This window comes from Tympanuchus pallidicinctus, unplaced genomic scaffold (assembly GCF_026119805.1).
Source record: "Tympanuchus pallidicinctus isolate F22 unplaced genomic scaffold, pur_lepc_1.0 scaffold1, whole genome shotgun sequence".
In the NCBI taxonomy this organism is placed as follows: domain Eukaryota; kingdom Metazoa; phylum Chordata; class Aves; order Galliformes; family Phasianidae; genus Tympanuchus; species Tympanuchus pallidicinctus.
In genome coordinates, this window is record NW_026294618.1 from 24,377,690 (window position 1) to 24,403,300 (window position 25,611).

Below are 25,611 nucleotides of genomic sequence, written 5' to 3' on the forward strand. Positions count from 1 at the left end.
TGAAGATTGAAATAATAAAAAATAACTGAAATACATTTAATTTTTACTTCCATTTGAAACCGTGAGAAAGAAGAAAACAGTGGAAGAAAAATAATGTATAGGAAGGGAGCTACAACATTACGAAAATGAGTTTTTGCACTACACTTTTTGCATTTCATTATCATTAGCATACTTTTCCTCTAATTGGCAGAAATGAAATGTGCCCCAAAAGAATAAATTAAAATCCTTAAAACATGTTCAGTTTGTGCAAAGTTTCTACAAATCTTTTTTTTTTTTTTTCCCTCCACCTTCCACAGACCAAGCCTTCCAAAAGAACAAATAGGAAGCTACCTACAGCTCTGGTATAGCAGTTTAACCTCAAACTTGAACTATTTTCTCAAACAATTGCACCTAACCTTGACCATCTCATCAAACAATTTCTGTTTTTGCCTTCCACTGACTTCAACAGATCATACAGTCAGTGACTGAAGTAAAAAATCACAGAAATAACAGTACATCATCTCTACTATGTCACATAGCATACCATTTCCGTTACAACTGATGCACAAAATCACCAGGCAGCTTCAGAATCTCCACATATTCCCCAAAAGTTATGTGATAATCTGTCCATGCTTTTGCAATAAAATACAGAAGCTGTCCAGAAATTAGTGAGGAAGACATTAATTACTGTCAATGTAGTATTTAGTATGTTTGTATTACAAATTTGTGCACAAGATTGATGACTATAAAATATTCTATTAAGAGCTGAGTCTTCAGATGCCAAGGCAAAAAGAACAGCTTTTTAGCTGTGCAAGAAGCAGAGACTGGAAACAAAAACTCTGAATGATTGAAAGGTGACTTGAAGCCAGTGGCAAAGGGATACCTGATGTACCTGGAGAGAAAATCCAACACTAAATATTATTATTACCATTTTCTATGGTATTAAATTCCTTCTGCTTTTAAGATGGATTGGGCTTTCATTTGTCAAGTTACTGTCAGAAAGATGATGGATCTCACACCTGTATTTTTGATTATATTGAATGTTTTAAGTCACTCAAAATGCTAAAGAATTTTGTTCGATTTTTTTTTTTTTTTTTTTTAAATAGAGTAACCTAAACAAGAAAAGAGAGTTTTCTATAAAAAATAGGATACGTTGGCCACTACATCATAATATTTAAAATCAAAATTGTAATAGTCATACATTTCAAAGGAAGCTAACTACATTGCCTTAAATTTAGACCGCGTTTTGATTAATGGGACAATAGTCTTAGATAAAGTATAATAAGGAACTTTAAAGTTATCTTCATAAGAAATGTCAAAGATTTTATTTTACTAAACTTTCTTTTAAAGAAGCCAAGTTTTCATAAAAATACTATTTTGAGAAGAAGAGTACAGCAAATGTTTCACATTTCGATTACTTTTGGTTTAATTGGTATATGTAAATTACTGAAGTTCTTCAATAGTCTGTCTTCAAACATCTTATTCATATTGTTTAGTTATGAAAAACATAAAATGACAGGACTCCCCTCTGAGGTCCCATACATAGAGGACTTTGTTTCTCTGTTGTATCTTGATGAGCATGTCTGCTGGAAACAAAATCAAATTCCAAATACACAACAGCAGTATTATTGCGTAGTACAAGCACAGAAAAAATAATATTTTAGCATCTTCACTTTGTTTGGATTTTTTTTTTTCTTATGTAATTGCCCAGTTTCTAAATATTTTTTCCCAGGAACATAATGAAATGCAACTGCTGCTCTGAAAGTAATGCCTCATATTATATTGTGTTGGCCCATGATGACAGAGGCAGATGGTGATGGAATGGCAGAAGAGGTTGAGCCTCACCACCAATATTCCATTACATTTGTCGCTGTGTGATAGACGGCAGCAGAGAGGCAGTCTGACAGGATGGCATCTGACATGGAAGTGGGTATGAAGCCTAGGTGTGTCACTGAATTCCTCCACGTGAAAAAAAAATGACATTCATTGAAATTCATCGATGCTTTTTGAACATTTTTGCAGACCAAAGAGTGGATATGAGCACAATGAGGCATTTGGTGGTGCGTTTCAGCAGTGGTGACACTTACAGTGGGTCACTTCCGCTGGCGCAGATTTTTTGTGAGCTCAGCATGCAGGCTTTTTTTCATCGCTGACAAAAACGAACAGCAAATGGTGAGGAATGTATTGAAAATAAGTGTTTTGCAGCTGAGAATTTTCTCATCAAATAGTCCTATTGTATCAATTGTACTTTACATGGAAATAGATAGAAGGCATTATTTTTGGAGCAACTTATTAGCTGTGCCTAGAGAATAGAGTGCTGGTGTTATACTAAAATTTTACTATTCTCCTAACCTTCACAATATAATACTTTCTACCGCCATTCATGAGACACTTTTAGTCCTAAGGATGCAAGAAATAAATTTGAAAAAGCATGCTATTAACAGGAACTTTGTGGCACAGAAATCTTATTCAACAGAGATACAACCATATGCTGTCCACCCACATGGGGTACTCATTATAAAGTCACAATTTCTTTCTCTGACACAGCATACAGCCCTCATAGTTAAAGAAGGAAGAGTTCTTGCTGTGAGTGAGAAACTGAACTCTCTCTTACAGTATTGCATAGGTAGAAAAGTACAAAAATACTGATGTTCTCAGTATAGAGAAATTCCAGCAGAATGTTTGCAATGCGTTGTATTTAAAGAGGCTACACTATTAACATAAAGATAGTAACAATTCCACTAGATTTCAGGGCAAAGTAAAATAGTTTGCTTCAAATCAGCACTGATAGTTTATTAGTGTTTCCCCTTGCCCATGAAACTGAGAGAGAATGTTTGGTTACAGGTGATTCAAAAATGATGTTTGTGTTGAGATTTGGTCAGTGATTGCATCAGAGCAAATAGTCGACTGTTTATTGTAAAGAAAATCATATTCACTTGAAAAAGTCAGATGCCATGGTTTGGTATGGAATAATAAAAACTTCACTAAACATGTTACTCCGGTAATCACAAGTTGTTCTGATCAAAGAATCATAGAATTGCTTAGGCTGGAAAAGGCCTTCAAGATCATCAAATTCAACTACAACCTAATCATACTACCTCAACTCCAACAAACCTCCGCTAAATCATGTCCCTGAGCACCACATCCAAATGGCTTTTAAACACATCCAGGGATGGTGACTCAACCACCTCCCTGGGGAGCCTATTCCAGTGCTTCACAACCCTTTCTGTAATGAAGTTTTTCCTGATTTCCAACCTAAACTTACCCTTGTGCAACTTGAGGCCATTTCCCCTTGTCCTGTCACCTGTCACCAGTGAAAAGAGATCAAACACACTCTCGCTGTAAGCAACTTTCAGATATTGGAAGAGAGCAATAAGGCCTCCTTTCATCCTCCTATTCCCCAGACTAAACAGCCCCAGTTCCTTCAGTCTCTCCTTGCAGGGCATATTCTCCAAGCCCTTTACAAGCCTTGTTGTCCTGCTTTGGACCTGCTCCAGCACTGCAGTGTCCTTTCTGTACTGAAAGGACGCATTAGAAGAAAGACACTAGTGACTGGACATTACCAATGAAGAAGCATCATTTATTTTTCCAAAATGATCATAAAGTAGAAACTTATTTTTACTGTGTAGGATTTTGTTTGGGACAGATTACTTTCTCAAGTGGATGCAGAGTGAATTTTGAGTGTAAGCAATCAGTATGGCCAGTAGGTTATGGATCAGATCCAGCTGCACATGCACTTGTGATATCAGTACAATGCAAACATGATAAACTGTGAACAGGCTTAAATGCAAGTGGAGAGGACATCTATTTTCATCTTTTTATCTTGGTATGCTTCTCTGGGTAGAGGTGTTACTGGCCCACTAACTTCCTACTCTCCAATTCTTCACAAAAATCACATTTCCCAAAGGCAATGGGTAAATTTGCATCTCTGATCATATCACTTAGGTCAAAGAGGACTTAAAGTTTTGTGGAACAGGTTTCTCTCGTGTTTTGGTTTAGGATAGTCAACCATTAGTAACACACAAGATATTCTTCCACTGTAAATGAAGTATTTAATTACCTCCTTCTTGTTCAAATTCTACTTTTAAAAAAGGGATAAAAATATTGTTAATGCTAAGAAAGAAAATTTATTTCTCCTGGCTATCCAACTCTGAAGTTTAAAAGTTGCCACTGCATATTTAAAAAAATTTTAAATAAAGCTTAAAGACTTTTAAGACTTTGATAATTCTCCCTGAATAATACATGAAATTAATCATACATTTACATACATCATATATTCATTTTCATTTAGCAGGATAAACAACGGTATCCCCCTGAGAAAACCTGTTATTTTCTTACATAATCAGAGTATCTCATCTTGCTCCAGACCTACAGCCATAACAAATGTCCTATATTCCAAGACTCCAGGAATGAGCAGAAGTAACAGAAAAAAAAGAAAAAAGTTTGGCTGAATTGAAGCTTTTAATGTAATATGTCTGCAATTTTTTAACAGGCATGCTTTTATTGCAGGTATAGCTGTGGTTTTTTTTTTTGTTTTTTGTTTTTTTTTTCTAATCAATCACTGCTGACTTTTGTGACCAGTAAGAAAATAATTAGCTGACTCCGGACTGAATGTTTTAAACAGGTATTAATGATAGCTTTTGAAAAAAAAAAAAAAAAAAAAAAAGGAAGGAAAAAAAGGAAGGAAAAATAGGAAGGAAAAAAAAGGAAGGCTATGAAAACAGAAAAATGGAAATACGAAACATAAATAGACTTAAGATTCTGTAAGCTATTTCTCTACAAGATACTTTCTCTCTATCTACATTTCATTATCTCCCTGCTCTGGGGTCTGAAAAGGAAGCTTGCATGGTGGAGAGGGGATATAATACCATCTGCAGATTTAAGAATGGAAGTGTATGGAACAAGAAGCACTTCTGCTGTATATTTTTGGTGCATTCCATTTATTTTCTTTTTCTTTGAAATGCTCAGAATATTTTCTTGTTGAATATGGGGGAGAGGTTTATGGTCACACAAAACTGAAGTTTACTGGGGAAAGCTACTGCCTGGAGGGCTGAAGAAGTGGCAGCCAATATGATTTAGTTCCAAATCCTCAGATCTTTCATTCCTACAGGGAATGACTTTCCATACAGTAAATTTAAAAATCCTGCCTCTGCAGTATGTTTCATTACACCCTTTAAAGATGGCATTTTGCTGTAGATGTGCTGCAGGTTCAATTACCCTTTCCTGAAGTGTCACTGAATTTCCTGAGAGGCCTTGGGGAGAAGTAAGGTTTAGATAAAAAAACAAGCACTTTTATTTATATAAATGAAAATGACTTTAGTAGGAAAATACTCACTAACTTTACAACACAAAGACAAAACAAATCTTTGCTCCCTTAGAGTTTCTTCCCCTACCTTTCAACTAAAGCACCCTCATATAAAGGAGAAATGTACAGTCTTTCTGCCAATGTTCATATATTAAAAAAACCTTAATATTACCCACTGGAAAAAAGCTGTTTTTTCTTGACTAATAGTGTTCTTAGAGAAAATTGCTACTGTGGCTGTTTGAGTTTTTGATACAGTGCTGGGACAGAAACTCTAATTTGTGATCCAAGTCCCTTATGTTCTTTATTCCAGCATTCCTATTTCCATGTTAAACAAGGAAAGATGATGGTCACAACTTATTTACATCTATTTGGTAACACCATCATCAAAATATGAAAAGAAGGTTGATGTATAATATCTCTTAACATTCTTGCATGGTAGACTCTACTGCATTAACAGGTGAATTTATCATCAGTACATAAATAGAAGGTTTTGGATTAGAGCCTTCAACTGGGAAAAAACTGGTCTCTGCAACTCATGCAGTAAAGGATTATGTATTTATTTTGCGCACAAGAAGATAATATGGAACAACACCATATAGTTTCTGAACCACATAATCCCAGTGAACAACAAGATACAGCCATTTTGGTACTTAAACTGGGTTATGAGTGCTTTTTTCTTACGAAGACATACAATCAGAAATCCAAATGCTATTCCTCTGATATGTGAAAATTGCTCTTTCATATCTCAATTCCAGTATGCCATGGTAACCTTTATTCCTTCAGTATCCTGAAAAATGTGGGTTTTTTTTGTTGATGAGCATTCCTGAGAATGGAATGCTCTAACTTCAGGAGTGCCTGCAAGGATTAAAGCTATATAGCTGTTCACCTCAGCAGTCACACGCATATTTGGAAAGTTCTTTATCGTTCTACACAGGAAATCAGAAAGCTCCTTCAGCCTGTTTGGTTCATAATGCTTGAAAATGAGCTTCTGCTTGTTTTATTTTATTGCATGCAAGATAGGCTAGCACTAATTCCTGATTCCTAACCATGCTCATCTCCTAGACCATAATTCTCTGACTGCTGTCTACATACTGCTTTAAATACTAACTGCATTTTCATATACAATGTAAATGAACACTTAATGTGTAGCAGAACCAGACTGAATGTCAAGATTTGTTTCTTGGTACAATACCTTTTTTTTTCAGGAGGTAGTTTTGCATTTGACATTTAGGAAGAAAATAATAGAAAATTACTTTAGTCTTTTATCAGTAGAATACATTGCACCTAGCCTTGTGGGTGTTAAATATGCATGATGATGACAGAGCATTTGTACAAGAGTAACAGTGTAGTCCTAAATGGCACAGCCAAAGAAATTAGTTCAATACTTGCCATAGGTACCTGGCAATTTTCAGCCAGAAGTTATCAGTGAGACAGTGCTATTTTATGCACATTACTGACAAAATCAAGATCCTCTGCCATGGGAAACACTGTAGATTGTGCAGGTGACATGAAAAGATTGAAGTGCTAACTGTGACCATATTCAGTGTAACACAGTTTTTAAAAAATGTTGCAGTCCTACTGACACATGACTTGATCATCTAGCCCTCCATTTAAAGTTATCACTTAAATTCCTGGACTCATATCTTTTCTCTTCTGACCCGTTCTTTTCTTATACTTCATGGGAGTATGTTCTTGATTCTGCAGGGGTCATTTATTTGTATTAATGCTCCTTTACGTTTTCCGCTCAGTTTGTTGTTTTTTTTTTTTCTTCCTTCCCAACAGATAAGTTGTTTCAGAGCCTCAAGAATTACTGAATCACTGCAAAATTACGTGATAACAACCCTGAACCTCTATTACAAAGCTTGCAATGAACATGCAGAAATAGCATTTTATTTTAATACTTGACAAGTTCTGTGGACCAGGTTAAGATAACAGTTTGATATGCACAGAAGATGAAGGATATCACTTTTCAGGAATCTGTAAAATGAAATATTTACACTGCCTACTTTTTCAATAGAAAATAATTTTAAACTATTTTCAGATTATTTTAAGAAAAATGAACTAATCTTCTACATATTGAAGATTTCAGTGGAAAAACATAGGTGGAAGTGCTAGATTTCCTCAACAAGCATTAAAATTACATCAAGATGACATTGCTGTTGAATCCTGAACAAGATTTCTTCAGTATGCACTTCTGAAAGTTAGTGTTCACAAAGACTCCCTGCAGAGTCCATGGAACAGGAATGGTCCTGCCAAAAAGTGAACCCAAGTCTCATGGCCTCCTTTGGAGTGTATTTGTTTTACTGTAGCTGAAACATGAGATTACCAGAACATGAGAGATCATAGCCACTTCTTTGAAAGGAACAAGTTTCTACTCAACAGCATACATTTAGAGGTGATTCCAGCTCCAGCTTCCTGATCTAGGATGTTGATTCCAGAGATGTCACAATCTCCTTTAGGAGAGAGTACTAGTCAGGAGGGTGAGAGGGTAAATTTGCATAGCGCTCTCTATTATTTAACAGATAAATCAATCCACTATTTACCCTGTAGGAAAAAAAAAGTCTTAAAATCTGGGTATGGTGTATAAAAAAATGCAATAAATCAGGAGAGCACATCCTGGGGAACGCAAATATAGAAACACATGTGGTCAAGAAAAAAAGGTTCAAAATACGTCCCAAAGCAAACAATTTGCTGGCAGGAGCACTGAAGTCTGGTCTTTCTTTGAGAGACTGCACCAAAATGGAAAGTAAAGAGAACTTGAACATATCTGATCTAAATAAAGTGATGTGTCAATGAAATAGAAACCGACAGTTTGAATGAAACGAAGGTAACAGCTGTAGATTGGGAGCAAGAAAGGTAATCAGGAGAATTGCTACTGAGCCTGTGAATTGTCACAACCAAGAGGTGAAGGCACACTGCAGAGAGGCCATAATGTTTTAACACTGATACCTTTTTCTGTTCATTTGCTAGCAAAGAAACCCTTTGGAATCTGACCTCTCCATCCCCTTAGTCATGTCAAGCCTGCTTTCTGTACTTTTGCTCAGGAGGGCTCCTCTAATCATCTCTCTTTTTCTGCTGTCACTGCTACTATTAGTGGTCAACCTGGCCTCAGAAACACAGCAAATATAAATCAAAAAGATTGAGTAAAGGGCACAAAGGCATTTTTTGCCCTTACTCACAGCAACATAAGGGTGAAAGTGTAAAGACATATTTAAAATGCCAGTTTATAAAAATTAAAATTTCAAAGAAAGACACATAGAGCAAGCTATGAGAAGTGAAACTAGAGAACAGACCTAGAAAGCATGTCAGGGAACAGAGAAAATGCATTTCATTTTATTAGTAATCAAAACCAAATCCAAGCAGGTAGCTTAATTACTGAGGTTCAAGGTCTAGGTTTTCCAAGAATTTTTTGTTACCATCACAAAATGTCTTCTCTCACATATTTTCTTCATTAAGAACTGAAAGTTATGGGTGTCATGATGGAAACATGAGAGTATATAGCTAAAGAACTTGGGTGTGCTTGGACATGAGGATTACTTTGGGTATGATGATAAATGTCATCATAGTCAATTAATTTTTCGGTGTCTACTTTTACAGGAAGTGTGAAGTCATGGGCACAGTCCTTTAATTGCACTGAGCTTTCAGTTTGCTATATGCTCCCTATGAATCAAGATTTCAGACTCGTAAGTAGGAAACATCACAGGTAATCAACACCTCTGGTTTATGATTGAAATATTCTAGCACTGCTTTTTAAAGTCAAGTGGACTCCTGGTTCCTGTGTTCCTTGAGTTATACACTAGTAGTTTCATCATCTATTATGACATCATTGATACGTTAGCTGAAACTCTTTACAGATTATCGTATGCCAAATTGCTATTAGACTCAGTTACCCAGATCATTTAATCACAGTTAAACTTCAATCTAAATTAGGTTTTATTTTCCTTACTGCATAGCCAGAGTGAAAAAAGATCCAATTTTAAGTTATGAAATTCCTTCAATTTTGAGGTCATTGAATGGTTTGATTATGACAGAAATACACCTGAAGTTCTTCCAATCTTACTGTTCTACCTGTGCAGTGTTGATAGAGCACATTAAAATTCACAGCAGTCCATGTACTACAAAATTCTGCCCTGAACAGTCACTGTCATCATATGTTTTACTGTCTTCTAGTTAAAGACTCCAATAAAGCACTTATTTAGAGAAATCCTCTTCAGTTAGTATTCTGTGCCCTTATCAGGAAACTTGACATCACTGAATAAAACTTTAACAGACGCAAAGAATGCAATAATGCAAATAATAAAGAATGCACATGCTTTAAAATTAAAAATATATTAACAGCATCTGATTTGCCTATGAATAAGTTATTTCCTGATAACTTTAATATTTATATTCATTGCTTATTTCCTGTAATTACAAAGACCTAATCTACGTAATTTATTTAACATCTGAATACTGCCCATACTTTCATGGCACAATTTTATTAATCTGTGGTCAATTATTTTATCTCTTTCCTGCCACCTGTCCCAAAAAGAGCTACTCTGCTTAGATAGTTAAGATGCATATAACAGCAATTAGGATAACGCTTTAATTTGATTTGCCATATAGCTTTCAATGTAATTAGAAACACAGATGTTGCTTTTAATTCAAAACAAAACAGTTTATTTTCCCGTAAGAGGAAAATTTCTCCTTATTATCTTTACAAGGTCACTGTACTGCATACATTTGGGAAAAGAATACTACGCTAGAGTACAGTGCAGTGTACATGAAATTCAGGAATTGCAATTTCTAGCTCTTCTCCTTGTTTGCTCAGTGACCTTAGATAATTTTTTTGTATCATATGTATATTTTGTATGGTATGGTTTCCTCACTGTTGAAATGAGACAGGAATATCTATCTCCCTGGGGTGTTCTGCGATGTAATTAATAGCCTGAATGGTAAGAGGAAAGTACTTTAGATGTACTTTGCAGAACATCCAATGGAAATGAGATAGTTATCTTTGAAATGAGACCACTGAAAACATGAGAGAACCTCCTTGGATAATTCAAGTTGTGCTGACTTTCTACTAAACGTCAGAACTTCCTCTTCCCTGAAAGGATGGTTGGAGGCAGAGTACTAAGCAATATTTGGAAACTGCTCTACTCAGACTGACGCTCGCTACTACTGACAAAGCCAGAACTTAACCTTGTATATCCATTCAGAAACGACACTGGGCCTATTCTCATATTCTGATTGGACAATATATTCTATTTTAGAAAAAAACCCACAAGATCAGGCTTTGCATTTTTTTTTTAAATGACAGCATATACAAAGTTATTCCTATTATTTTATTTCCTTTTACCTATGTGAAAAGACTGCAGCATACACAGAACTTTTAAAGCTTGCTGTCTATGTATTTACAGTTTCAAGCAAAGAATAACTAGAGTGGCTAGCTTTCAAATAAAAAATTGTACCTTCACTAATTGAAATCATAGAATGGCTTGCTGGAAGTGAGCTCAAGGATCATCAAATTCCAACCCCCACTTACACTATGCTAAGTATCACTTGTTTTAATACAACTAAACACTAGTCTACATATGTAGTATTTACAGATCAAAAACTTGAAATGCCAGGAAACTCTCTGGTTTAACGCTCTATTTTGCAGACTTGGCTTAGATGTTCTAAAGAGCTGCTGTTACTGCGTTTGACTCTCTTCCCTTCAGATAGGCTAGCAAACTATATCACATGGATCCTCCAAATTTACCATGTACTATGACCCATCCCGGCTTAAACTGGTCATGAAGAAACCATGCGACTGCACTGGAGTAGATGAAATGACTACTGTGGCATAAATAACATCAGCATAATGAGCAGCAGTGTTTAGAGGATGATTTCTTACAAGGCTTCATTCACTTCTGCAGTGAACATCTGCTGCCCAAAGAACAGCATTAAAGTACACAAGTAACTGTCCTGGGAAACACAACATAGGGAGGAGACATTAGTGTTTCTCTGAGTATGAATATTACACTATGAAGAGCATTCTATTTTCCTCTTATTTTCAGTAGAAATTAACATTCTGTTACCCTATGGTGATAGACTATGAAGTATGTAGTGATATCCCAGGATTACATAGATGATAATCACTCCACATACACCAGGATAACACAATTTTCTGCATAGGTTCTCCAGATCTGCTGCTTTCATGATGAAAGTGAAATTATTGCATGAAATACTACGTCTGACGGTTTTACATTATTCACTCATTCTGACATATAGAAATTATTTATAATTCAGGAGTAATTAACCAACATTGCTATAAATTAGGAGCATTCCTTTCTCGTGTTAGATGCACTTTTTTTTGTTTGCAGTATAGCACCAGAATTATTGAAGTCCAAAAATTTTAAAGTATGCAGCCAGTTGAAAGAATGTGACAGATTTAAATGCAGAACATTCTGAAGAATTATAACTTAATTAAAACAGTGATTTGACAAGACCGAATTAACTTCAGTCTCATCCCTACAATAGCCATCACTGCTGAATTTAAAATGTGCTTGTTTTATTGCAGACTTTCAAAATCCCATTCTTATGAAAATAATAAATCTCATCTGAGGAAATAGATACTATCTAGGAGACAGCTAAGGTTATTCCTCCAATAAGAGATTTGATAGAAATTTGCAGGAAATTGAGGAAGTTTTTTTGACAGTTCCTTCTGTCCCACTGAGTAGGAACTGAGGTACACAGGACCCTTGATACCCTAGTTAGAATAGGAATGACTGAAACAGAAGATCAACAGAAGGCAATTTATATGGCATATATTCTGCTTGCATTCAGTGGAAGTCTTCAATGACTCCCATTTTTAGTGGAAGAAAAGTGGAAATATGTACCAGAAGACTCAAGAGCACTTCAGAGTTCCCAGAGCTGGTTCATCCCAGAGATATGCTCACCTGTATAATGAACAGGGGAGATTAGATGCCTACATTCCTACATTGATCTGGACAGCTTGGGGAGACTGGTATTCACATGCATGCATACAAGAGTGATTTGCAGAGAGAAACCGCTGATGTTCACGCTGCACGTCTTGGAGAGACTCTTCCCATTTCAAACTGACTCTAGTTTGAACTGGAATCTATGCACACAGACAGTGTGAAAACAGCTTTTAGTTCACTTTCAAACGAAACATCTTTTACTTTGAACTCACTCATGATGGGAAGAGAAATATATGAAGATAATTGGTAAATCTGCTTGGAAAGCAGATCCTGTGTTAGTGTAGTGGCCAACAACAAGCTCTAACATGCTTTCTGGTTGCACTGTTGAGGCTCAGCAGGAAAACTCTACCACACCAGGATAATCTGACATCTGCTGCCTCTTGGCATTTCAGCTGCTGTTCAGCATCAAGGACTTATAAAAGAAAAAAAGAATAATATGATCTTACAGTTACATAGAGCTCAGCACAATCTCTAGGTCTAAAGCAGACTAAAATGGTAGGCTTTGGAGGCTAGACCACTTTTTTTAGAGAGAATCACAAAAATCAGGTTCAGAAAAGAAGCAAGCAAGCGGTCTTGTTCTAAAACTTACCTTTGACATACCTACTCAAGGCTAAGATACTTCAAGATCTAGACAGAATATAAGTTTCGTTTTGTAAATTACCAATGATAGCACATATCAGATACCCAACATAAAAGCTCAAATTGTTTAAGTGAATAATAGCAAAGTTTTATCAGTTAGTGTTAACAAAGACCTTGCTTGTGATCACAAGCTACATAAAGTCAAACACTGTCATGAGAAGAATCAGACATTTGCTTCTTAATTTTATGTATCAGTTTCTACTTTATAGGAGATCTTGATTTCCAATGCTTGAAGGCTTAAATGTGGATATGCAATATAAACAAAGAAATAAATTAAAATTAAGAAACCCTTACCATCCTAATCTTAATGGACGTTAGGACTGTTGGTCCTAAGAAGAAGTGCAACTGCTTCTAACAACTATTTTTTGTGATAGCAGGCAAAGTATCACTGCAGAACACCAATAATTATATGCAGGAAAAAAGCAGTCTCACGCAACTGGTGATGTGGGGGTGGAGGGAAGCAGGCATCTCTAGTTTGTGGAACACTCCTTCCCAGAAACTAGCAACCATTCAGGACATGCTCTCCCTTTGGAGGGCTGGCCCTTAAATGAGCTTAGGGAGGGGTGGACCCCAGGTCCACGTGTGTAAAAACTGCTTGTACCTGCTCTTCCTGGGTCAGCTACTCTCTTCAGCAAGTGCTCAATCATCAGTTCTGGCTGTGACATAACAATTCCCTTACAAGGAGCGAGGACCTACAATATCAATGTTATTATCAGAAAGCAGGATAGAATTTGGATGTCATGGTGAATAAATTTCTTATCTTCACCTGCAGAGCAATTGCTAAGAAGGGGCTTTTCAAAATTCACAAAATCCTTTTTCTGCATATACTGCAGAGCATCTTAATTTGCTTTTTTTGTCACTTCCACAAAGTAAACAATCTAGGGTACGTTTCTTACAAGGATGGTAGTTAATTGAGCTTCTCTATGAAATGAGCATGCTTAATTTCATAACTGGATGTTATTCTTTATGTCTCATATAGTAACATGCCTTCAACTAACCTATTTTTCTATCAGAATTTCTGAAGTTTGAACCCTGCATATACTCTTCCCAAAATTTTATAACTACATAAATGAATTACCAGGTAATACACTCCTCAGAAATAAGAAACTCACAAAATTAACAAGTAAGATCATCAAAAATTAGTGGAACATCAACGTACTTTTAGAATTATTATCCCTATAAATCCCTACAAAGAATTTGTTTATAAAGTACTGTTTGTGTAGAGCATTACTTAGTAAACTAATTGTCATCACAACTGCTAAACTCTCACTGAAAGACTGGCAGAGAATTATTGGTGAAATAGTTAGTTAAATCATTGTGGCAGCATTATAAAACTTAAATGGTTGGTATCTTATGTTAAAAGGAATTACACTGAACAGTTAAGCTCTCCAATTTTAATTAAAGATGGAATTATCCTAAAATTGAATACCAGTTGTTTGTAAGTGAGTACTTCATGTTAAATTGAAATACTATATCCACTACAAAATGTAATTAGAGAAAATGAACACTTTTTTTTTTGTTAAAAAAAAAAGAGAAAAAATCCTGAATAAATGACAGTAAATAAAAATGATCCAAATATAATTTTTTTTCCCAATTCCTTTACTGTATCCAGAGTATCTCTGTCAGCTATCATTAAATGAATCAGAATGTAAGGGTTATCCTAATATTGCTGAATCCTGTGGGATGTTTTACCACCCTGAAAATTGTAAAGGGTACAAAATCATTTCATGAAATGAACAGTTTCTCAAATGCAAAAATATCTCATTTTATTTTTTGTCAATGAAATATTTTTCAATTCTAGACCAAAATGACCATTCTGATTTATTTTTTTTATTTATTCAGAATAAATCTAATTTGCACTTAAACTGAAAAATCAGAATGTTTTGGGTGGGGTCTTTTCCTTGATTTTATTTTTTTTAATCAGGCATCAGAATGAATTGCGAGAAAGGAATCCTGATGGTAAAGGCACAGTAAAGTAACTGCATGAGAGGATCTCTGCTATGTATTTTTATTCATAAAACGTACCTATTTCAGGGAGAACAGTGGGATTTTACTCAACTACCTCAGAAACGTCTTTGCTATTGTCCTGGGAGATTTTCTGGTTGAATTTGGAGATCTAATTCTCAGGAACCACTATATCAGAAACTGAACAAGGAGTTCAAGGCAATTAACTCAAGGTGTGGATTGTACAGTGGGAAATAGTATGTCTTGCCTACCCTCAGACAAGTAACTTAGGCCCTTTCATTCTTGTTACACTCAGAAAGCTGAAATTTGAGAATGACATGACTTGCAGATGGGCTCTGCTCTGAAACACTAGTGTGATGTTTTCATCTTTGTACAGACATCCCATAAATCCATAACTCTGAACAACTTCTGAGAAAACCTACAATGCAGACAATCAGACTTCACCAACTTTCTAAAAGGAGCTCAGAGGAGACCAGGACAAAAAATCACAACAAAATAAAACCAAGAAAAACAACACCTAATATTCCCCAGGAACCCAGATAGAAAGAAAAGTTACAGTAGACAGCTTGCACAGGAGTACCACCGTGCTTTATAACACTTAACAAAATACAGAGTAAAAAAAGATCTGCAAATGAACTGGGATGAAAGAAAGACTGATGATTTCTGTGGGATGCTGATACGTGAAAGGGTGGTTGATTTTATACAGTCTGATGGGTATAGAAGCCTCACAATGAATTGCAACACAAATCCTGAAACAGAACTAGAGAACTGAGACGTACTAGGGAGTTAGGGTAATAAAAGAAAACTATATAAGGCTGAGAAGAGGGGACACCAGAATGCTTGTTTGTTGAGTGGGAGGCAGTGGTAAGAAAAACATACAGAGAGAACACCAGAATTTGTTCGGAGAGAACAAGCAGCAGAAAGAACCTTCAGAATTCAGAAAATGAGAAAGTTAAGTGTATTAATTCTGCAGCTGCTTATATTTTGGATTACCTTCTCAGATAAAGAGTTGTAACTCTACGTTGCAGAAAGTTCACATTCAGGTTTCCACAGCACGGAGTTAACAAATTCATTAATCTGTTAAAGTGATGCAGCAGAAGCACAAATACTCACATGTAAATCTGTTTCTGATTTTATAAAGTAGAAAAACTGCAATTTGAAATATTATTCTGCTTTTACTATGTTTACTGTAGATTACTGGTAAAACTATTCCAGAATGTTGTATCTGAACGCCAGCTCAGAATGTAGTTTACACAAAAGTGTACATTGTGTACATTCACAGTTATCAACAATGTAATTTGAAACAAATCTAGCAAAGTAAAGCCAGACATTTTGAGTTTGTTTCAGCTGCATAATGGAAAAAAAAAAAACAACAAAAAAAAAAAAACAAACAACAAAAAAAACTTCATTCAGAGCATAAATTTAGTCATGATCTGACTTCTTGAACACTTTGTAAGCCTTAGCTAATTAGTTCTCACTAAACACCTGCTGGGAAAACAAGTGATATTCTTCTAGTTTTACAAATGAGGGATTGGAGGAAGAATGACATTACATTAAATGGCTTGCTCAAACATACAGAGAATTAGTGTGGAGAAGCCTAGTTAAAAATGTAACAGTGGGAAATTCCTATTTCTGAGCTCAGATTGGGCTTTTCTGCACTGCCCAAAACCTTAGCAATGCATCTAGGAGGGGGGATGATGTACAGGAAATCCAGAAAAGGCTGGAAAGATATTTCACTGTAAGTACTAAAGTATATATAAGTTGCTAATAAAACAAAGGCTAACTGAAGCACAAATGTACGGATAAGTTATTATTATTACTTGTTTAGCACTGGAAATGTGCTTGACTGCACACTGTGTAATGCAAATCTATTACAAATACTGATTATACAAAAAAAAAAGAGCTATTTCTGATTATGCATTGCAATCATTTTGACAGTATCTCAGGAATGTCTTATGATTGCTGTACAAGTACAAAGGAAACTGCGACTTTATATTATGGTGAAATTTATTCCACAGCTGCAAGAATAAAATTATTTTTTCAAGCAGCAAACCTTATGTAACCTCTTAATGTAATGTCTACTTGCAGTGCCATTTCTAGCATCTCTCATTTTCATAATGCTCTGGAAGACACTATGTAAACTTACAGTACTTTATTAGTAACGGTAAATCAAGCATGATAGTTACGTTGAATGCTCCAGGGTCAGTCTCTAAGATGACAACAGTCAGCAGTGCTCTCTTATTTCAGTGAAAATGCCACACAATTCACTGTGTCATCTGATGTTAAAAGGTGCTGAAATCAATTTGATTGTAAAAGGCGGAATAGATTATTGTTAGTCATCAAAACCCACCATTAATGTAAGAAAACCGATCTAGAAAATGGGCACATTGGAGTGATATTATCTTTTTGTGTCATGCCTTCAGTCCCTTTGGAAAAGGCATATGGCAGTTCAGACAGACTTAGTAGGTAGAGGTGTGAAGACCACAATGCTCCCTCTGTCACTGCTGCCTCATGCACCCAAGGATACGACCCCGCCTCTTGGTGCAGGGAGGGTTAACATGGGGGTACAGAACCCTCTTCTTCCCCTTTGAGAATGTCTACATTTCAAAATCTTGCAAAAATTGCTGGTTGAAGTGATGCACGTGACAGTAATAGGTACACAGGATTACTGGCACATCAAGCGGACGGAAACCTAACACTGAAATATATTCAGGCATTGAGAAGAAACTTCACTGTTGCTGCTTAAGCTGATCTATGACTGCGATTAATTTGCTTTGTAATTTTGATCAAAAGAAATCTGTCCAATTTTCTGGTCCTACTTCAGTAAGTCAAAACTCACTTTAATATCACACAAATCCATTTAGATTTGGCCTTCGTAGAAGCAGAGAGAGAAAGAGAAGTATGTGGAAGAAATTTCTGAGTTGCCAGTGACAGATTTTTCTTTGGATTTCACACTTTTGCTAAAGACAGGAGAGACCTTACCGTAGCTGTCATAAGCCTCTTCACTTGTTCCGTGACCGTAGTCATAATATTCAGGCACACTGTAACAGATACAGACAGTCACATTACTATTGTCATGGGTAACCAAACCCAAACAGAGTGTAGAAAATGAAAAGTATTTTAATACATGGTAGCCCTGCTACTTTCAGGAATAATAACAACTTTAAAAAATGCAAAGAGAAAGGTATTAGTGACAGTAGTGGCTATAACAGATGACAACACATTTCTTATCTGTTAAGCAGAAAACATAATTGTCTCTAAATATGTAAATCTAGGAGATATGACAAACAGGGTCAGAAATTCTATTTGCAAAAATAAGGTCTGAAAAATGTCTACCCACTTTATTATTTGCAACTGTTATACTGCCAGAAAAGATGTAAATCTCATTTACCTGTTTTTCCAAACATATATGAAGTATCAAATTCAGCATAGTTTGTTTTTTTCCCCAAAACAGACTAAATTGTGTTATACGGAACCTGTAAACTACTTATCTTTACTGAGAGCACTGACAGTTTTTTTCAGTTTTTCTTCTTCTGAAGAAAGTGTGTTTCTATTGGTTGGCAAGAAAAGCCTGATTCTCCACAGCCGTTCCTTATGCAGTCAATCACACCCAAGCAAAGTTTTACACAATACTAATATAAAACACATTGAGAGGTTCAAGGAGTAGAAAATCAGACGCAAAGTAGCTTGACTGTTATTATAATTTCTTCTTTGCATTCGATATTTGGTACCTGCCACCAAATTCATGAACAGAATACATCTGTTTTTGGCTATTGGGCAGACCACAAAAGGAATCAGTCTCTGATCAGAAAACCTGCAATGTTCATGATATGATACTGTATTTTTTGTTTCTGCAGGGAGCCAAACAGAAATATAGTGCACTTACATAAATATCTCAGACACAATATCTCCCTTGCCCCGTTGGCCACCCCTTTTCTGATGGAACCCAGGACACCATTGGCCTTCCATGCTGCAAGTGCACGTTGCTGCTCATGTTAAGTTTTTCATTAACCAGTATCCCTAAGTCTTTCTCACCAGGGCTACTCTGAAGCAGTTCTTCATTCTGTTTATATACATATCTAGGATTACCTCAACCCAAGTCCAAAACCTTGCAAAGGAAGAATACATCTTTTATTTCTTGAACACACCTAGCATTCTGTAGCATTTTTTGCAATCATTCTAGTAGCAAGTTAGATAAAATGTACAGGACAACCAAGTGTGAACCAGCACTAGTGGTGTCAGAGATAAATCTCATCATATCCACAGAACTCATAGTATTAGGTCTAAGAAAATGCTTGAAATTTTCAGAATAGACAGAAGACATACCACCTAGCTCTCGTAGAAAGCAGCATGAAAAATCTCATGTAATACAATTTAAGCAATGGAATTTTGGAATGCTGTAGGCTTTTCTATGTAGAGAAGGGTGTTGGAATAGCAAACAGCATTACTGGAGAAGAAACCCAGAACACTCATCTTCTGTTAGTAGATATTAATATTTCTTCCTGATATATTTTACAAAACAAAGTGACTGCATCCAAAGGTCAGCTCTCAAATGAATGCATTTTGGATCCAGTTCTGCAACAGCAGACCTGTTTTCATTGGTCACTGAGTAGGGCCTACAGTGTTTACCATCACCATAACATCCAGCAAAAAGTTACACGTGCAAGAGTAGGTAAAATTTCTTTGTTACATTATGGTTTTTGTATTTTTTTTTATTTTTATTTTTATTTTTTAATTAAAGAATACTGAATCATACAAACAAGAAGAATGTGAGATAAAATCCCACACAGTGATCATTTGGAACTTAAATATATTAAATACAAACCATTAAAGTAAGAAACAAGCTGTATTGAAACTGTAGAAAGGAAGTAACTGGAGTGATCTATTGTGTACTGCATTTTTGATGTTTATGAACACAATCCTTAACATATTTATGAAAACACATAACTCATAGCACAATGTCTAAGTTCTCCAACTTTATGTCCTTGCATAATACTTTCCATGGAATGAAGCCAAAATGGTGTGTCAAATTCCTTGCTAACTCATACTAAGATAGTTTTGTACAATAAATAAATGAGACAAATCTATTCCTTAGTAAGAAATATCTGATTTCAAGTCACATTTTGTGAGTCAGACTCCTGATTCATTAGTCTGCTTTATTTTAAAGCATTCTGAATATTAACTATAATCTATTACATGCATTTATTTGTAAACATTTTCCCCTGTATTTTTTTATTAAAAATGAACAATGAATGTTTATAAAAAGTAGATGATAGAATGTGCTTCTCCATATGTAAGGTTTTTTTCTTGATTATTAACATACAGATAAACATAATCATTTACATTATGCTCAGTTATGGAAGGAAACAATCAGCAAATGAATTCAGCATAAATAAACTTGTTTATATAATTTTAACATTCTCAGACTGTTCCTGGAAACTGTGATCATCATGAATTCTAGAAACCTCAGGTTCTCTTGGCAGTGCTAATTAGAAACAAGACATCATTATCTATCATTAGCATTCATTACTTTCAAGCAACATGAAGCGTAATTTACTTAAGTACAAGCACCCACCTGAAAGTCGGATGCAATAGATTTTATCAACCATAAACAATCAACTCATAACAACTTCACAGTTTTTATTCCTAAAGTTTTAAAGCATTGCACTGTACTTTAACACTGGAACTCTGAAACATGGACCACTTGATATGTCAAGACAGACTTTAGTAACCTTCTGTATGTACCAATTACTGAAGTGTTGATAAAATGAGACTAAGAAACTCTTTCACTTCCTCAGATAAATGCATGATTTGTTGGTCTCTTACTGTCTATTACCCCCTTCTGTCTCTATATCATTTCTATTAAGCAAACTGCAGTGTTTACAACATTAAATTCTGATAACTGCTACAATTAGATTCTTACTTCCTATGCTAACAGGATCCTATCTAAAACTATTGTGTTTTGTTTTTTTTTTCATATGAGATTGCAATTGCAATGCTTATCCCTCATACACAAGAGAGGCAGTCAGCAGGACTTACTACACAGTTGCTCATGGAAAAAGAATTGTTTACACAAAGCAGTACGCCACTTCTTGGAAGACAGGTGAGAAAGAATTCATATGAACTGCAATATTTGCAACTTTTTAAAAACAGTATTTCATAATATTTTGTAGCAGAAAAGTGTGGATAAAGAAGTCATATTTCTAGGGATCTGGGACTTACTGGAACAGTTCTGTATAATTAAGCATTAAATGTATAGGAAAGATAAGAAATATTTAGAATAAAGGAATTTCTTACAGGATTGGGCCTTAAATCATACGGTACTTTACAAAGTAGATCTTTGGAACTAATGGATTAATTTGGTGAACAATTTAGTGTATAAAATCTCCTGTTTTCTGAAAGCTAAATTTTGATAGTATTTGTATTTTTAACAGAGAAGAATGCATTTATTACAATACTCCCAGGCTTATTCAGTTGCTCACCATATGCCTGAAGTCACCTAAGTCTCATTTACTTCCAGTGTTTTCCTATTTGAGTTCATATTACTGCAGCCCTCCATTAAAAAATAAAGAATTAATCCAGAAGAGTTATAAAGGATAAGGGCATGGAGCCTTCCAGAATGCAAGATGACTGGGTTCCAAACTTTTTGTCAAGTTTGAAACAGAAACTAATCCACCTTTTATTTGCCACAGCCACACAGACACATGAGGATTTCTATTCAAACAGAATCACAGAATAAAGGTTAGAAAGACCACTAAGATCATCTAGTCCAACTATCAATCCATCACCACCATGCCCACCAACCATGTCTCTCAGTGCTGCACCTACATGGTTCTTGAACATCTGTAGGGACAGTCACTACACCACTTTCCTGAGCAGCCTGTTCCTATACTACCCTTCCTAAGAAGAAATATAACATCCAACCTGAACCTCCCTGAGTACAACTTTAAGTCATTACCTCTCATCCTATCACTGTTACTTGGGAGAAGAGGCTGACTCCCACCTGACTATAATCTACTTTCAGAGAGTTGTAGAGACCAATAAGGTCTTCCCTGAGCATCCCTTTTTCCAGACTAAACAATCCCAGTTCCCTCACTTACTCCTCGTAAGTCTTGTGCTCTAGATCCTTCACAGCTTTGTTGTCATTCTTTGGACATGCTTCCAAGTCTTTCTTGTAGTCAGGAAATGCAGCACTGAAGGTGTGGCCTCATCAGTGCTGAGTACAGAGGTATGGTCACCTCCCCGGTCTTGCTGACTGCACTATGTCTGATACAAGCCAGAATGCCGTTGGCTATCTTGGTCATCTGGGCATGCTGCTGGTTCATGATCAGCTGTCAAGTAACACCTCAAGATCCTTTTTCTCTGTGCAGCTTTCTGGCCACACTGCTCCAACCCCTGATGCAGGGAATTGCTGTGACCAAAGTGAAGGACCTGCCACTTGGTTGTGTTAAAACTCACACAATAGGCCTCAGTCAATTAACTCAGCCTATCCAGACCCCTCTATAGGGTCTTCCTACCCTCAGGCAGATTGACACTTCCTTCCAACATGGTGCCATCTGCAAACTTACTGAGGGTGCACTCAACTCTGTGTCCAGATCATCAATAGAGATATAAAAGAGGGCTAACCCTAATACTGATAGGTGAGGAACACCACTCGTGACCAGTCACCAGGTAGATTTAATTCCATTCACCACCACACTCTGGGCCCAGTCCTCCAGGCAGATTTTACCCAGTACAGAGTACACCTATCAAAGCCTTGGGTTGCCAGCTTCTGCAGAATACTGTGGGAAACACAGTCAAAAGCTTTACTAACATCTAGGTAGATTACATCCATGGACTGGATGGACATGGACTGGACTGGATTACATACCAGTTTCCATTCATCCTTTTTACCCTTCTTAAAAATGGATTTGATGTTGCTTTTTTTTTTCCCAGTCACCAGTTACTGCTGAGTACTTCCAAATGTAACATAAAGCATCTGTAGACACACTATTTGCAAAGGGAATTATATGGAATTTTAGGAATCTTATCCAGTTTTAGAGGAAAAACTTTACTTTAGAGCAACTAAATTTCCATTTTGCTCATTGAATCAAGTAAATGAGAAGTGGTATTTGAAAACAGTTTCTGATGATAAATGACGTAAGTGGATTGCTGTAAAGATACATAAAATGTCATATTCTAGGCTTCTTGGCTTGATTTATTTCAAGAAGTTGGAAATAAAATACAGGGAGATCTTTATTTATGAACAGGTGGATATAATCACAAAGCCAAAATGAAATATGACAAAGTATAAATACTTTACATTCCGCTTAAAAACTAAGAGAACACAAGCAGTAAAAAAAAATAATAAAGAATATTACATTTTACAAAGAACCAATGTAACAACTCTACCTTATTGCCATTTGAATTATATTTATGAATCTCTACACTGTATAGGAATACTTTGATAGACAGGGAGAAATGATTAAATATCCAAACAAGATTTATGCATGTAATGCTAAATAAATTATTCACAGTCCTGCTTAAACATCGCTTTTAAAATAAGGACAAAAATGTTTGTATTAGCTGTGGATATTTTTCTCCAGTCTGAAGGAACTTTTTACAATGTTGGTTGTCAAAAAAAGTGGAACTGATTGATTGAATACGTTTATATGATCACTGATTTAAGCATTTATTAAAAATTATTCTATCTTCAAAGAAGATAATTGACATCTCTCCACATTTTTCTTCTGACAACTACCATAACACAAAGCTGACAACTAAAAGTCCGCAGTAAGATATTAGAAAATGGCAAATGCAAAATATCACTGTGAATTTCTCAAGCAGCTGTAAGCTTTTGTCTTAAGACTTTTCCATATTTACTTCAATTACTTTGATAGTCAACGAAACAGCCAAAGATCTTACTTTTATCCTGAACCTGTCGATCTTCCATAGTTTGATGGAAACCCTTCAAGAGCATTATAGCTGGGGATTCCGTTGGGGGGAACAGAGATATTTGGAAACTACAGGCACAGAACACTGAACTACACTGCATCTGCAAGGGATAGGTACAGAAACAACAGTGACATTGGAAAGAGATGACCAATCTGGAGGCTACTGCTATCCATCCCTCACATTCAGAGCAGAAGGTTGTAAGACCTTCACCCCTGAAGAACCTTGGAAGATTTATTTACTCTTACATGCCTACACAAGTCAGAGAAGACTCTCAAAACAGGTTTAGTGGTGTGTTTTGTACTAACTATTGTGGCATTGTGGTAAGGAGTCAGCTGCAATGTTTGGCTACAAGTAGCTCCTTAGGTAGTTTATACCTCACACGTGTATGCCAGATCCTTCATAGTGACAAAATTAATATCTCTTCATTCTTGTGATACATTTGCATCTTACATTTTTCTCCCCTAACAAATCTTGCATCTTTGCAACAAAAGTAAGGAAACAGGTTTAATGCAGAAAATTCATCCAGTGCTGCACTGGACTGCATTAAGAGATGTATCATAGTCTTTGGCTTATGTACATTTGTATATCTTGATGAAAATGCTCCTGTGAAAATTTAAGATCTGATATCTTCATTATTAAGATATCCTGAAGGAATTATAGAATCACAGAATTTTTTGAGTTAGAAGGGACATTTGAAGGTCATCTAATCCAACTCCCTTGCAATGAACAGGACACCTACAGCTAGACCAGGTTGCTCAGACTCCTGACAGACTGACTTTGCATGTCTCCAAGGACGGCGCTCCCATCACCTCTCTGGGCAACCTGTTCCAGCGCCTCATCACATTTACCGTAAAAAGCTTTTTCCTTATATCCAGTCTAAATCTCCCCTCTTCTAGTTTGAAAATATTTCCCCATGTCCTGTCACAACAGACCCTGCTAAAGCATCTGTCCCCTTCCAGTTTATAGCCCCCTTTTTAAATTGAAAGGCCATTATCAGGCCTTTATATTACTTACTACAATTAAAAACAGGATGCAAAACACATGGAAGTCAGTATTTTATGAATAAATTCTTTATGTATTTAGTGTTTGAAACATCAGATTTACCTTATTGTCCATAAAAGTATTTCTATCAGTGGTACAAGCCAAGCAAATCAACCTGGAGTTTGAAAATTGGGTACTTTTTTTTATAGTTAACAAAACATCTTCCTGATCCAATTAGATTAGCCTGTGTTTTTATCTTGAAATCTAGAGATGACCTCAGAATGTCATCTAGATCACTTCATCTGCCTCTAAGCAGACAAATTTATTTATATAATTTACTGAAATTTGTCTAATCTGGTTTTAACAAGTACACTGAGGGATATTCCCAAGAACTGTTTTACTATTATTTTTTCTCCCTAATGTTTATCCTGAATTGTTACTATATTTTTTGCTGAATCAAAAACTAGCTGAGAGCTTGATAGGATCCATGAAATAACTTGTGTGCCAAGCATAATTATGTATGGCTGGTTTCAGAATTTCACTTGTCTGAAAGTGTTATTTTGCCTGCAGCACAGTACTTGTGAAGAAGAGATCTTTGGAATTAGATATACATATGAAGCCTTGATATCTTGTGGTCAAGCAACAGTAAACAGGATGATTTAGAGCTCAGGTCAATACACTCTGGTCAATATACTCTGCAGATGTAAATAATTCCTGAAAATTTAGCTGGATAAAATATTCTTTGCTTTACTTCCTAAGTCATTTTGCAGCATGATGAGCTCTGACTCTGAGCATGTCTCAGAGTGAAATGACTGCATCTTAAGCCACATAAGTGACAAGGGCTGA

At 35.9% G+C, this 25,611-nt stretch overlaps 1 protein-coding gene across 5 annotated transcripts in view; it reads right to left on the reverse strand.

Moving 5' to 3' along the window:
• The window catches only part of KHDRBS2 (KH RNA binding domain containing, signal transduction associated 2), a 334,761-nt gene that overhangs the window by 37,977 nt on the left and 271,173 nt on the right, over positions 1-25,611 (reverse strand). For all 5 annotated transcript variants that reach the window (XR_008206779.1, XR_008206778.1, XR_008206780.1 and 2 more), the window contains exon 8: positions 17,833-17,891. Coding sequence is in view for 1 of the 5 variants with exons in the window: in XM_052682944.1 (XP_052538904.1) it covers positions 17,833-17,891 (59 nt within the window). In the remaining 4 variants the exon portion in view is untranslated. The remainder of the gene's footprint in view (positions 1-17,832; positions 17,892-25,611) is intronic.